Source organism: Cyprinodon variegatus, unplaced genomic scaffold (genome assembly GCF_000732505.1).
Source record: "Cyprinodon variegatus isolate N-32 unplaced genomic scaffold, C_variegatus-1.0 Scaffold1330, whole genome shotgun sequence".
Lineage (NCBI taxonomy): Eukaryota > Metazoa > Chordata > Actinopteri > Cyprinodontiformes > Cyprinodontidae > Cyprinodon > Cyprinodon variegatus.
The window spans coordinates 67,470-83,305 of NW_015151783.1; the positions used below are offsets into that span (position 1 = coordinate 67,470).

At 37.5% G+C, this 15,836-nt stretch overlaps 1 protein-coding gene across 1 annotated transcript in view; it reads left to right on the top strand.

Moving 5' to 3' along the window:
* The window catches only part of LOC107102845 (C-Jun-amino-terminal kinase-interacting protein 4-like), a 46,629-nt gene that overhangs the window by 2,486 nt on the left and 28,307 nt on the right, over positions 1-15,836 (top strand). The window contains exons 2-3 of the mRNA XM_015402285.1: positions 8,195-8,315; positions 14,712-14,782. Coding sequence (XP_015257771.1) covers positions 8,195-8,315; positions 14,712-14,782 — 192 coding nt within the window. The remainder of the gene's footprint in view (positions 1-8,194; positions 8,316-14,711; positions 14,783-15,836) is intronic.

Consider the following 15,836-nt stretch of genomic DNA (forward strand, 5'->3'; position numbering starts at 1 on the left):
GACTCTAATCTCAGAATACTGACTCTAATATCAGAATACTGACTCTAATCTCAGAATACTGACTCTAATATCAGAATACTGACTCTAATCTCAGACTACTGACTCTAATATCAGAATACTGATTCTAATCTCAGAATTCTGACTTTAATCTCAGAATTCTGACTTTAATCTCAGAATACTGACTCTAATCTCAGAATTCTGACTTTAATCTCAGAATACTGACTTCAATCTCAGCATACTGACTCTTTCCTCAGAATTCTGACTTTAATCTCTGACTTTAATCTTAGCTGACAGTGACCCACCTTGAGCAGCAGTGATACCAAAAGTGTAAAAAAAAATGTAAATTATAGTCCTGCGATGGACTGGCGACCTGTCTAGGGTGTACCCTGCCTCTCGCACGTAGACAGCTGGAGATAGGCACCAGCACCCCTCGCAACCCCACTTGGGATTAAGCCTGTAAGAAAATGGATGGATGGATATTTATATATTTAAATTAATTTGTTCAGGATGTAGTTGCATTTGCTTTGGAGAGTTTAATCTTGTTTCTTCAAAGTCATAACAGAGTTCAAGTTAAACTCTGAACTGAAGCATCATTAGATACTTTTTTCCTACTTTATGTTGTCAGAGAGGTTCTCTTTAAGACATTTCATGGTTGTGGAGGCTTGAGTCCTGAATTTGAAGTCCGCTCTGCAAAAATTGTTTCCTCTTACCGTATTTAAATCACTCTTTAACAAAAGCAAAAAGGAATTTTTCACATGGGTGGTTTAGACGCTGTTCTGTAATAAATGAATACAAGTTTATAAAAACTCCTTCATGTATATCAGGTTATCACTGTCTGATATTTAGAATGTTTTGACGTTCTGAAAGATTTAGAAGTGACTTAAGCACAGCGCTGATTTGTCAACATTTCATACTGGTTATTTTTACTTTGCACGGCTGACCTGGGATCAGAATATAGAGTGTCCTTGTGAAAGAAACATCTATGACCTAATAGACTGAAATTAACTGTCTGAAATGACAGCAGACACCGACTGTCCTCTAGGACTGCCTGTCTGATGGACAGGAAGCTCACATGTTTCACCCCTTACTGTTAGTATTCCTTTGCATGTATACCCACACAAACCACAACTTTAAAAAAGCAGCATTGAAAAGTATTATACAAGCATTGGGATCCCCAGTTATCCTTTAAAGCTGATGTTTGGAAACGTGACTGAGAAAAGTAGTTATTATTGCTCAATCTGCAGTGAAAATAATTTCTCATTTTAAACTACAAAAGACAAATGATAAAAATCTTAAAAATTCTGTAAATGATAAAAGAATAAGATTAATTTTCCATAATGGCACTGCAATGCACTGTCTCTATAAGTCAAACATTTACTGCTGCAGATGTGGAAAGAAGCAGCGAAATGCTCTGCAAACGAATGACGCAAAACTCTAAAACACACTCAAATAAACCCAAATGTAAAGTAGAAATACTGCAATCACAGAAAGTGAACAGAAGTAAAATTTAAATGCTTCAAAAACTTGGAAAAAAGTTCAAACTAGCTTCACAAAAGGAAAAGCAGCGAGTCAGCCATGTTTAAAAAGCGATTAGTTCTTTCTGGGCCCTGTCCCATCCGGCTCATAAGCTAGCAGGGCCACCACATCTCCCTCATGCATTAGCCTTATTTCAGCTGCGAGGATACAGTAAGTAGCAACAGGTGGCAGAGGGGGAGCGGTGGGTTTTTACAGCCAGAGAAATTATAGTTGCCTTTCTGAGATTCATTAAAGAAAACAAAGAACTTGGGAATAATAGTTGGATCTATTAAGCTAGCGTTGTAATTGTAGTTGGTCTTTTGTTTTCCTAATGTCACTGCTGTTCAGTCTTCCCTTTCTGTTTTGTAAACAAACGTCTGTTTCCTTCCTTAGGAGATTTAAGCTTCACTTTTTTCTCTTTTTGCCGCTTTTTTAGGCGCTGCTTTTTTTAATTCGGATTAAACGGCAAAACCACCACAAATTGGTCATAATTGATCAAATCCTTTTAGTTATGGAGACACACTTCTGTCAGCATGGAGATGCTTTATTTTTAAACCAGTAAAAATTGCTCCAACTTTAATTTTTTTGTGCTTGCAACCTCCGACTGCTAGACAGTGGAAATACGGTTTGTTTTGCAGTAGGTTTTCTATTCCACAGATTCACCTAATGGAAAGTTCACAAATGTTTCTTCTGATCTGAACTCTCCTCAAATCCGTGGCTGTTTTTCCTTCCTGCTGTCAGCCTGTTTGCTGAGGCTCAGCAGTTTTAGGGGCTACTAATTGACTGGTACACAATGACTTGGTAATGATGATACAGGGTGATATAGATGCTGGAGAGATCCGGTTGCAAGACATCAGTAGCAGCAGCTAACAATACTCCATCAGAGAGCGCAGTAATCCACATCAAAGGTCTCCAGATCAGCGTGCTAGATGGTATGATGCCTATCAGTCCTCAACAGTCGTCTGCTTCACAGTGTGTGACCTATAACACACACAGCTTAGTCATTAGCGTCTAAAAAATGTATTGTTAAAAATATACCTGAAGTAAAGCTTAATTTTGTATTCATAGTGAACTGATCTTCTGATCATGCCAAGATCCAAAACCCAACCTTTAAAATCAATGAATGATCTCATTTTATGGTTAATTATGGGCACCATTTATAAAAAAGATCACAAGCTCTTTGTCAGATTTTACTGATGCCCCTCGGCCCTGCGTTATTTTAAATTCACTGTCCAAAACTTCACTTAACTTAATTTAAGAACATTAAATTTTTGCTTTTATTTAAAAAGTAAAAGGAGTTAATCTTTATCATCAAAGTATTTATTCAGTTTGTTAAAAATCACACGGAGATGTTTAAAGCAATTGATCTTATTTCAAAATAACCAGGAATGCCTAATCCATAAAGAGCGTTTAATCCTAATCTAATCTGGTCATGTCTTTGAATATTATCTAAGAGTTTATGAAGTTTTATTTATGATCAGGTGGAGTTTCTGTTTGCGGTGACGGGTCACACAGGAGTGTTTCTATCCTTGATTTCATGTCCTAACTTGCTGGAAAAGCTTTTAGACACACCTGTATCTGTGGTTTTTTTCCAAAGGTGTGGAAATGTGTTTTTCTCTGGTCGTTGTGTTAAACCCCTTATCTGTAACTGATGTTAGCCGTCAAGTCTGATCTCTTAGATTATCTTTGTTTTTCATTTTTTAACTCTCGATCCTATTATTAAAAGAATGAAACGTCAACTTTCTATCAGATGATTGTCTTAACGTGTGCTGAGTTTGCTAACTAAATAAAAACAGGATTTTTGAGATTCTGTGAGGTTTGGTCAGACTGAAAATTTGTCAGATTATTTAATTTCTCAGCTAATCTCCTATTGGCAGTCATATTATAAACAATCGGATGCATTATCTCATGAGCTGAGACAGAAAATAAGTTGATGTGGGTGATGTGAATGCAGAAGTTATGTCAGAGGGCATCAGCTAAATCCTTTTTTTTCTTCTTTTTTTTCAAACCATGGTGCTTTTTCAGGAGCTGAGTGCGTCCTTAGGACAGCAATGAGTCACTATTGCATTTTGGATTTTGTGAGGGAATTAAAGCAGGCAGGGCAGCTATGACTCCAGTATGACTGAATATGGTGGAAGAAGTTCCTACTTCATCACCGTTAGCTTCCCTTTTAGAGTTGGTGACATAAATGGATCTCTAACAATCTTCTGCTTTATTAAACGAACATGTTCTAATCTTGAATACACAAAAACAAGCAGTTTAAGGAAGTCCTAATGATGAATGCTTTGAATTTGTTTAATAAACAGAAATTAGCAGCTTGTCTAAGTGGGTCATTTACAGATAACCAAGTCTTTTGGAGTGTGTTTTTAACAACTGATGATCAGGTCGTCATTTGCACCTATGGAGGATTAGAATGTAAAAATTTTACTGAATAAACTTTTGTTTTTTCTGTAAAATTTTTACATTTTATTTCAGTTTAAACTCAGACTTTAATCTCAGACTTCTGACTTTTTTTCTCAGACTTCTGACTTTTTTTCTCAGACTTCTGACTTTTTTTCTCAGACTTCTGACTTTTTTTCTCAGACTTCTGACCTTTTTCCCCTAGAATTCTGACTTTCATCTTAGAATTCTGATTTAATTTCAGAAATCTGACTTTTTTTCTCAGATTCTGACGGAATTCTGACAGCTAACACACATGTTAGCATCAAGCTGTAGCCATGTCTGTTCTCTTGTTTTAATCACCTTCTGCTCTTCAATTAATGAAATAGTGTCATCGCTCAGAATTCTGAGAAAAAAGTCATCATTCTGAGAAACAAAAGTCAGAACTCTCACTTTTTCCCCTTTCAAACTGAAATAATACTTAAAAATCAGTCAACTTTTTTTGTTTCTTTCAGTGGCCCTATAATCCTCTTCCGTACGCACCAGATCAGTCTAAACAGTCTTCTCCATCTCCTTAGGTCGGTACGCAGCAGGATCCTGCAGAAACGCAGGACATGACCCCCATTTTCTTTCTATGACTCACTTGAGCAGGCCATAGCAGATGTTTCTACGACATATGAGACACGGGATTGATGCATTTTGGTCGTATTAGCTTAGCCATGCATTGCCTTGGTGTTAAATGGAGGCTATTTGGGCAACAATGATTGATCCCTGTTACCAAACAGTGTTGGCTGCTAAACGCTGCCTTTTCCCAGCTCAGAGGAACACTTCTCCAAACTGATTTGTTTCAGCCAAGGGGAGGAAAAGGCACGGCAGGAAATTCTTTAGGAAAAACAGAACTTCCCTGAGGTCCTTTTGTTTGGCTCTTTGCCGAACACTTAACGACACTCTGCTGGGTATAATTTCATCATTTAAACCTTTAACAATCATTTTAATGGTTCCCAAAATGCGGTTAGGCCTCTGTTGACAGTCGCCTGGAGATGAGCACAATGGTACAATAACTGAGGGTTTTACCCATTTTATCTCTTTATTAACTGTGACTTAGTTTCTGTGGCTAATTGGTGGAAATTTCATTCAGATTTAATCAAATCAGATCATTTAAAACCTCTAAGAAAACCTAGAGAAAAACTGCATTTTTTATTATTCTGTAGAAAATGGACATAAGAAAATACCATTCTACATGTATGACTCAACCTGTGCTACTATAAATGGCTCTGCAGATGCTGACTCAGCTACAACATGGAAGCTCCTTCCATTTTTAATTCTCACTTTAACAAAAAGAGATCTTTAATAACAGGATAATAAAATAAAATGATTTTGAGACATGGTCTGTTATTCTGTAATTTGGGAACTAAAACTAATATAATCTATGAGTTCTTTGCAATAAAATAATGCATGAAAACTATTATTGCACCATTTTCAGATGTAATGGTTGTAATTTAATAGCATTAGTTAGACTGACGTGTGGCTGATACTCTCAGGTTTGATTTGTTTGTGCATGTTCAGTGTGACTATATACCTGACTTTATGTTTAAACCTTGGTGGTGCAGCTTTGATTTCTAGGTTAGGGCTGAGCAATAGATCTGTTTGCAGTGTCGATACTTGGGCTGCAATAATTATTGAGTGATTGTTTCGGTTCCACTTGTATATTGGGATATTTGTTGCTCGTTATCTATTTTTCCCAGTAGTCATTTTGGTTAGGTTTAGTTAAGTTGGTCTTTAATGCAAATCTCTTAGTTCGGGGAGATTTTATTTATTTATATTTATATATTTGTAAAAACGTCTGCCTTAAAGTCGGTGTATGTCCACCTGAACTGTAGGGATGGGGATTGAGAATTGAGACAAGGAGTCGAAATCATTCAAACTCAAATGATGCCCAACCTACCAAACTGCCTGGTAAGGATGCAGACCCAATCTGGCTTTTGGTTATTTGGAAAATAATCTGGAGAACTTGCTCTTCTCCTCCAAACCTGATTATTTCTCCACCCTGCAAGCTAATAAAACCTACCAAGAACCATCTTTGATGAAGGTGACGCTGAGACATCCAGTCTCAGTTCATTGGTGCAGATGTCAGAGACCTCCTGCAGCCGCTGTCATGAATGTCCAAGGAGCAGTATGCAGCTGATTCGCCTCTCTGTCAATTGACTGCCTATACAGTGGAGTCCTGTCTGGACGGAGTACACACACTTGTTCTGGAAGCATGTGTGTGTGTGAGTGTGTGTGTGTGGCGCCCAGCGACAAAGAGAGCATTATACATGCTGTGTTGGTAGAAGAGAGCATGTTAAAATGCTTGGACACTTATTCTCTCAGGCATTTTCAGACGCACATGTTCTCATGTTGGGTCATATGAGGAGCAGCGTGCCGGAGCTCGACTAATGGCCGTGTCGCTGTTGATCGACGTATCAATGTGTGGCACCAATAAGACACTTTTGATGCTCAGGTTGCTGATTCTGCTTTCAGAGTTTCTTGTTTAAGTATTTGTTGATTGTTAGAACATTGATTAACTTTTCAACAGTGTCCCTATAACTGAGGTTAGCTCTGAGCTAATGCTCTCAAAATCCTTTACTGGTCCAAATGGACCAGCTGCACCGTGCCACTTTTCTTTCATAAACATTTTCCTTGTAATAAGACCACTTCCTGCTATCTACCTTATTGGGATTTTAAATAAAAAAAAAAAAAAAAACATTAATCAGCATGTATTTGTAAAATGCAGGGATCACTATTTTTATTCCACATTTTAGAACGTTATTGGGAAGCATTTAGATTCAGCCTTTTTTACTCTGACGCCCCTCAATAAAATCGTCTGCGTCTGATTGCAGTTGCCTGCTCAGTAGTCGTCTTTTGTGTGATTTAACGGGAGCATAAATCCAGCTGTTCTGTGAAGTCCTCACAGATTTTTTTAGAGAACAGAATGGTGAAAAATAAGGAACACATCAGGTGGGAATGAGAGAACAGTGGTTGGATATGACAGAACATTAATTCATCCGTCACCTGAATAAGAAGAGTGCCACTTGGCTGCAGCTAGTTGCATCGATTTATTTAGAAGCAGCAGAAGAGGTCATGGTAACTCTGGATGAGTTACAGATCCCAAAAGCTCAGGTGGAGGAATCTGTTGGTAGGACAGATATGACTTTAATCGTCCTTTCAGCAATATGAGACCTATTTGCCACCAGGAACAAGCTGGTCTGCTGACATGACATCAAATCTTTTTTTTGTTTTTTTTTCCAGTCAACAAGTTATTCCGTCCATTTGATGTTCAAATATTTATTATTGCAAATGGAAAAGGAGTCAGTGACTTCCAGGGCTGCAACTCATGATTATTTTACTAACTCATTTATATTTTGAGTGCTTTCTCAATTATTGGATTAATAATCAGTTGGCAAAAGGTTTAAATCAGGTGAAGCTAAAACTATCCTGTCATCTTTGGATGATTCAGCTATGAGGTGAGGTCCAATCCTCCCAGGAGATTCCTAGCCCTCTTGTCCCATAAGCAGAACTTTTAGATACAATACAGGCAGAGGTCAGCGTGCTCCACTGGAAATAGTTGGAGTCTTTTGACAGTCATTTTTTTTATTTTTTATATAAGATTCCTAAAATAAGATTCCTTCTAAACCTCTGCTGTGGGTGAGCTGTGCTCTGCATTGTCCTCTGATGCCCAGGTGACCATAGTTTTCCTTCCTCGGCACACAGACTGCAGGGCTTCTTTTCTTCAGAGACCATCCGCATCACAAGACACGGTTTACAGGCATGGCTGGAGACACCTGACTGAGCTGATCAGATGATGCATCAGCGCAAATGAACCAAACAAAGAGCCAGATTTAACCCATTTTCTTCTTTTCAATGAGTATCACCTGAGTATGAGGATATATATATGTGTATATATATATATAGTCATACGGTCCTTTATTAGAAAGATGTCTTTGCCTGAAAAAAAAGCCTTGATGTGATAAGAATTTTGATATTATCAGGTATTTATCTTAGTATTTGCATTTAAAAATTATTTTATATAAAAACTAAAGGCAGTTTTGGGCCATAATAGTTATTCTTACATATGATCAATGGAGGTGACTTCAGCGTCCCTCTGACTCATGCCAGACTGATAAAACTCAACAGCTCCTAAGTTTTCAATACTTAATTGGCTCCTAAACCAATCATCGGTCTGCTGCTGGACGTTCAAAGGCTCACTGGCTTTGCATTAACTTTAAAATGTCTGCCTCTGCTGTCTTTCTCTCCTCTGCAGAAATACATTGCCTTAGAAGACTCTCAAGATGGGGAGAAAAAAGATCTCCAGTGTCGACTGATCACTTCTGAGTCCCACGCACGACAACTAGAGCTAAAAGCAAAGAACTATGCAGATCAGAGTAAGTCCACTGCTTTCTGCTTCAGTAACTTGTTAAGCCAACGCTGTAAAACAACCAGTTACATTCAACAGATTCCTTGTGACTGTCATCTTGCTCTACCAGCAGCGGGGGGGGATGCGTTCACCAACTCTGTGTAAAGCTGCCTAACATGTTCCCAGCTCACAGCAGTAAACTCTGATAGCAGAGGTTGGTTCTCTGCTGCTGTTTGGCTGTTTTCATTGCCTCTCGTTATGATGCAGTCATAATATCCCATTAATTAAAGACTTAAAGAGGATACAGAGACATCAGCGTCCATTTTTACTCACATAAAAGGAGCACTGCTGTCTCACAAATACATTCTCCATCAGTGGGGTTCATTTTAGGGTCATGTACTGATCAATTTGAGGTTTGATGACTGTTTTAGCTAACTATTACTATATTAAAAAAGGATAGATGTCTTAAGGGCCCGTAGCAGTGCGTCGCAGTGAGCTTGTTGCAGATATTTTGGATTTATACCCAATATTGAAGCGTGGTCTGCGCTATGTTATTCCACGCCGCAACGCAAGAGGGAAAATCACAAACTAGCTGTGGGTCTAGATAGGGCCGAGGCGGTGAGGAAGAGGGGGCAGGTTTGTACGACAACGGAGGGACATGAGGGCGGGGATCCAGGTGGAACAAGGGTCCTAGCGTTCTCGTGCACCTCGCTCTTCTAGCCCGTCCATCTTCACGAGTCGTTTTCCACAATGGCGGTAATACAAACAAAACAAGCTGGTAAGGTACCAAACAGGAAATACGCATAGAGGAGAGGGGATGTAGATTTGACCAATCAGAGGCCTTCTGTCCACGGTCACCTACAATTTGAGAGAGGTGCACCAGAGTGCCTGCGGGGGCATATCTGCGTTCACTGCGACACACACGCAGATGACCTGGTGTCTGAGTATAAATCAGCCTTTAGAGGTTCTGATCCATAACGAGGCTTAAATATCCAAATCTGAAATCATCTGTATCAGATTAAAAGCTAAAACAGCCTATCTGCTCCTGTTAAGCGTTCTTTCTTTTAGTTTCCCGCTGAAAAAGAAGACCTGTAGAATCTACCTTTTAAATATCTCTGTTCCTCTGACTTCATTTTAAACACCTCTTTGATGTAAATCCAGCTAAGTTTGTCCCTTTCTACCCCAGATCGTGTTTCTGGACGCTTTGCTACCTTTAGCTCAGTGCCATCACTCTTTGTCTCCTTCAAGTTTTTCTTTCTTCTTTGATGAAAACAACAATCATCTGACTGAAATGTACATACGGTGTTCATCATGTGTGCTGCTTCTGAAGCAGAAAATAGAATCAGTTAAAGATAAGACGGTGTAGTCATGGTGTTTTTATGCAGGATGAAAAAAAAACAACCCTCATGATGCTTGCATGACTGCACTGTTGACGACGAGCTAGACCGCATGCGGCTGTCAGTATTCGGCTGTAGGGGAAATTAGAAAAAGGATTTTTATTTCTACTCATGTGTTACTTCCTTTTTTCAGTTTGGGAGTATTTCTTTTTTTTCAACCTCTGAAGTTACAGCTTGTGTTTCGATGAATGGATCCTTTCTTCATGTAACTAGAAGGCATCCAGATACTTGGTCTGTGTAGCTGTACTGTGGCTAACCTAAACGCAGACTGACACAGAGCTGGACAAACAGAAGTTAGGGAATTTTGCCTCTGATTCATCACCTAACACCTACTTGTGTACAACATAGTGCTTGAAAAATGGCTTCACCCCTGAACTCCACAGGCTGCCGTCATCTTTCACACCTACTGTCTATTATTCGACTGGAGATGCCGAGGCTTTGCTTTGGGCTTTTTGAAATACTGAAAAAAACACATTATGTCTTGTTTAAGTGAAGCTTAGGTTGCTGTCAGCACAAAATAAAAGTGAACTAATTTGAGTTAAAGGCTTGTGCTGTTTTAGGTGATTTATTTGTTGTCAGAGATTGGATGTAGGGGGTCACTGATTGTAGTTTTCTGACCGATTTTAAAAGGCTATTCTGATTTTATTTTTATAATTGTCTAATTTTGAATAAGGCTGGACAATCAATTGTACTGAAGAGGATTAGGGCCACTGAAAAAAAAATACCGGTAAGTTAACAGATTTTTTTTTTTTTTTCGGTTTAATACGAGAAAAAAGTCAGAATTCTGACTTTAATCTCACGATTCTGACTTTTTTTCTCAGGAGTTTGACTCTAATCTAAGAATTCTGAATTGTCTCCCATATTAAACTGAAATAAAATATAAAAATTAGTTAACACTTTATTTTTTCGCTGGCCCTAATCTTCTCCCGTACAATTGCATTGTGATCGCAATTATTAAAAAAAACGACACAAATTTTTAAATCATAGATGTCCTCAAATATGGTCATATTACATTTAACAAGTAAAGTAACTAAATTTAATCCCTCCAGCCCATTAGATGGCAGTAATATGCTTAAAGTGGGTTTGCAACCACTCAGAAATGAAATGAAACTTAATTGATCTCACAATGAGGAAATTAATGAAGAGAGACATAGAGGTAGCACACAGATTGATGCATGCAAGAAGAATTTAGCACTTTTTCGCACAAAGGTTACAGTCAAGTCCTGCAACAACGGAAAGGCAAGCTTTCAAAGTCATGAAAAAAACCTAAACCCTGCAGTGAAACATTTAAATGATTGTTCTTAGTGGGAATGAAAATTAAGATAAATTTACAATTGCAATATTTGTTAATAATGACTTCAGTTTTCCTTTTTAGGCAAAATCATCCAGTCTTTATTTTGACAGTCAGTTGTTATAAGATCACAATAATAATACAATAATTGTAGAAATGCATCGATCCAGTTTTATCCAATCCGATACCTGGGCTGAGCGTATCAGCCGATATCTGATACTGATCTGATTAATCTTTTAAATAAATAAATAAATGAACTATTTATCTTTGCATGTGAGTGAAGGCTTTAGCCTCGACATGAAGATCAAGAAAAGTTAACAAATGAACACAGATATAAATGTACTTTATATTATTTATAAAAAAATATGTAGCAAAAACAAAAATTAACAGTTCCATGTAAAGTTAACTGGATCTCTGATATCAAATCCATCAGTATTGCAGCCAATATCTGCTCCAGGTATCGGATCGGCGCATCGCTGGATTTAAGTGCTGTTAGCGAATGTGCTGCACGTGGCTTTTTCTAGCCTCATGTTTCCACAATGGGGCTGCCAGGTGATAACAGCAAAAATGCTGAACTATTGTTCTTTATTCTATGGAGTAGCATAAGAAAAAAAAAAGAAATATATATAGGATGGTTTTATTAAATGTGTTAGAGAATTATATTTTTCTTTAACAGCAAGGATCAGGGTTAATGGTTACCTATCACAAACTATTCATATGGAAAGGAGGACACACCAAGACTGTCTGCCGAGTCCAACCCTATTCGCATTATTTATTGAACCTTATCTCAAGCAATTAGAGAGGATTCTGGGATAAATTATTGGAGGAGAAGAACATAAGTTGCTTATGTTTGCTGATAATGTTTTACTTTTTATCACAAACCCAGACTTAAGCATCTCTAAATTGATATTTCTGCTAAAAAAATATATAATTTATACTCAGTTAAATGTCAGGGTTAGATTTTTTTTTTTTTTTAGATTTTAAGCTTCTATACAATATTCTACACCCAGATTTCCTGAGAAACATCATGTTTCATGGGAATCTCCCAACATAAAATACTTAGGAATAAACCTGACAAAGGATATGTCAAAACTTTTGCAATATAATTATGGTCCCATTAAAAAAGAGATCACATTCTAGACGCTCCTCCCACTGGATACGAGTAATATAATATAAATTATTAAAATTAACATGCCAAGGCTTATTTATCTCTTCCAATCTCTGCCTACTTAAAACAGTTGGAGGAATAAACTGCCTGGATCTCCAGGTTCGACTCTGCCGCTAAAACAAAAAGGAGGGAGAGCTTCACCACATTTACAGGATTAATTTTACGAAGCAAAATTGAAACCCTTAATACACTTGTGGTCTCCAGTTTATGAATCTAAATGGAAATGATTGGAAACTACTCAGCTAAACAATCCAATACAGTCTATAGTAGGGAATAAAAACCAAGTTAGAAGATATAACCGTTTAAATCAGTGGACTGAATAAACTCTTATGCTCTAGTTTATGCTATCAGTGTACTTAAAGACAAGCAGGTCAGAATCTTGAATTGGAAAGCATTTCATCAAGAATTTAAACATGCCAGCATGGAATGGGGCTTTAAGCAGTGGGTTAGGAGAGGGATCACATCCCTTACTTCCCTTATAAGATATTAAATGGTAATTTAAGAGTTATGATTGGATTCCAGCCACATCTATATTGGAGAAGCAGGACTATCATTGAAAGCTGCAAGTCTAGGATTATTAAAATAAGAAATTTCAAATCAAAGAGAAGTGGAAATACAATATAATCTCTAAATTTTGTAAACTATATAAAATGAAAGACTAAAAAGTTGCTGTTTAAGACTATATGGAAGTATTCAAGCCTTTAAAAGCCGCTCTTCATTGCACGTTAAGGAAACATGGGAGAAGGAGTTATAAACACAAATATCAGATGAGACCTGGATAGAAATATGTGAGAAACAAACTACCAATGCAAATTAGAGGGCTTTAAGAGTTTGGCAGGAAAAATGTAGCGAGATTTTTCATAATTCCTAAATTAAAAGCATTACGAACAGGCGCCCAGAGCCAAGGCTTCTGTTGGAGACAATATGGTACTCCTATGGCTAACCACTTTCATGTGTTTTAGGCTTGGCAGAAAATCAGTTATTTTGGAGGGAGGTGCCACCTGAGATGAATGAAATAATAGGATTTAGATTATTCTTCTGTCACTCTGTATCTCAGTAAAACTCCTAAAACAGTCTTGTATAAGGTTAGATACTTGGGGCAAGTGGAAGGAAAGCCACAACCAGGAGATGGTTACAACTAGATCCGCCATCATTTGACCAGTGGCATGGGATCATTCAGGAAATTTAATGGATGGAGATATTTACCTTTGCTTTGAGGCGTCAGCTGGAGAAATGTAAGGAATTCTGGGAAAAATTGCTGGAATATGCACCCAAATTAGTGTCACATTTGTCTGTAATGAATGTGTGTGCATGTAATCAGATATGTTGATTTTACTTGCAGCTCAAGCAACGATCTCAGGTTCTTTGTTCATAAAAAAAAAAAAAAAAAAAAATAGGAATAATTACCAGCACGACTAGACTAATTGAAACTTCAAGCAGGTAATGAAATTATTAACAGTTTTGGTATAAAATAAAAACTAAAACCTGAGTAGAACCTTAGTTGGTACCAACAGAAAAGATGTGTTTGTTTTCACCCGTTTCTGACAGCTGCCAGCATGCAGCTGTCAGAAACGGGTTGGGGAGGGGAGTATCATGTTCGACAAAAAAAAAGTTCTTCTCTTTCTTCCCCTGTGAGAGATGTTTCATTAAACTCTTTGAAAGTTGTCATGGAACAACTTTTTAATAACACTTTCATACTGGTTACCAGCCAGGGTCCATTTTGCATAAGGGGCATTCTGAGGTTCAGGTGATCAAGTTATTTTTGCTCTTCTGTTTTTAATCTTCTTCCTCAAAAAGATGCAGAATTTCACTTTCCATAACTACAGTAGATGCTTTCAGAACCACAGCAGAACCTGGCGCTGCTCAGCCTGACAGGATCCAAGACCTGTTACAGGTCTCACTATGCCACAGACTTATGGGGAAGACTTTGATGTTTACCTCTGATAGAATAGATGAGTGAAGCTGAATGATAACAGCTGCTTTGCTTTAAAATAAATAAGGTCGCCAGAGAGCGGATGTTCTGGATGTAAGTCAATTTTCTAATGGCTTTGATCTGTTTCTGACCTATTTACAGTTTCAATGGCTTTACTCATTTATTATTGTTCTAGATTGTCATACTTTGTGTATAATTTTTTTTATAATTAAATAAACGGGAGTCTTATCTATTAAGGTTTTTAAGATCAAAATCAGATACATTTTTATAATGCGTTTATTAAAAAACAAAGGAGCTGAAAACACTAGAATGCAATGTCAAAATTAAGAAAAACTGAAAGACCATCATGGCTTAAAACATTGGAGGAATTAATAAGTTAAAGTATTTGTTCCAATAACTCACATCCTACAGAAAACAAGCTGCTGATCTTTTCATCAAGTTTTAAGACATTTTTGGTACAATGTCACCCTCTGCTGGAGTATGTTGGTATAACAACAAATTGGTTTAATTACTACACTACTACTACACAGGCTTTTCACTTAGTAAATACTACGGTATTCATCGTTAATATTAGCAGTAATTGTGGTTTAAGTTTGCTCTGTTTAATATTTTGAAACGTTTTGTTGTTTTCGTAGTAAGCAGATTTGAGGAGAGAGAAGCAGAGCTCAAGAGGGAATACAATGCTCTTCATCAAAGACACACGGAGGTAAGCTAAACAACAGACAAATATTTTTATATACATAATTGGAGGAAAAGAAACGTTTTACATTATATCCATACTCCTTATTGACTGAGTAATATTGATAAAATCTGTGGAGGAAGTTGAAGATTAGGATGATGACAGGAAGGCCGGTGTTCTGTCAGATCAGCATACCCATAGTAAATGGAAAAGAAAATAGAATAGAAAATACTCCCGGAATGGGAACATTCTTGTGTTTACATCAGCAAAAAGATTATAGAAAAAATTTTCAAACAAATATGGAGCTTAGAAAAATGTATATACTGTACATGCTACGAAGATGCTCCACAGTTCAGGGAGCCAGAGAAAGGTGACCCTCGTTTATGTAAATCAGGGGAGATTAGTTTATTTTCCGAAATATTACAGTAATGTTTTTTCATTAGATAGATGCCTTCTCCATTAGATTTAGATGACTGTGAGGAGACGGGTCGCCTGGCTGGCTCAGAGGCTGGCAGCTCCTGTTCACTGCCTTCTGTTTTCACCGAGGCAGGCAGAAATAGAATGTCCCAGGTGATGGTAGACGAATGTCACCGTGCACTTACCAAGCTCACTGTTTCACAGAATCAATAAGAGAATCGGAATCGGGAAAATTTAATTAATTCCCAACCATAATGAAAAATACACCTTAAACTACCTAAACGGGTGTGTATCCCTTTAGGCATGTACAGAAAAACTATTTAATATCTTTCTTTTCGGTGTTTTTTTTTTACGTATGGCGATCTGACCTTAAATAGTTTTTTTTTTGTTGGTTTTTTTTGTACATAAAAAAGGGATGCACGCCCATCGAGGTTGTTTAAAGTATATTTTTCATACAAAACTAAAGAGATAAACTGGACTAGTATACGCGTATGAAAATCTGACGTGTTGCGCATGCGTATTGACTATGGGTAAGCTGGTCTGACGGGGTATTCTCACCTGACAGAACACCGGTTAATACTCAAAGAGATGGATAAGAATGAGCTCTATTATCATAGCGGTGTTTAAAATGGTCAGCAGAAGGAAAGAGATAGAAGAGGCTAAA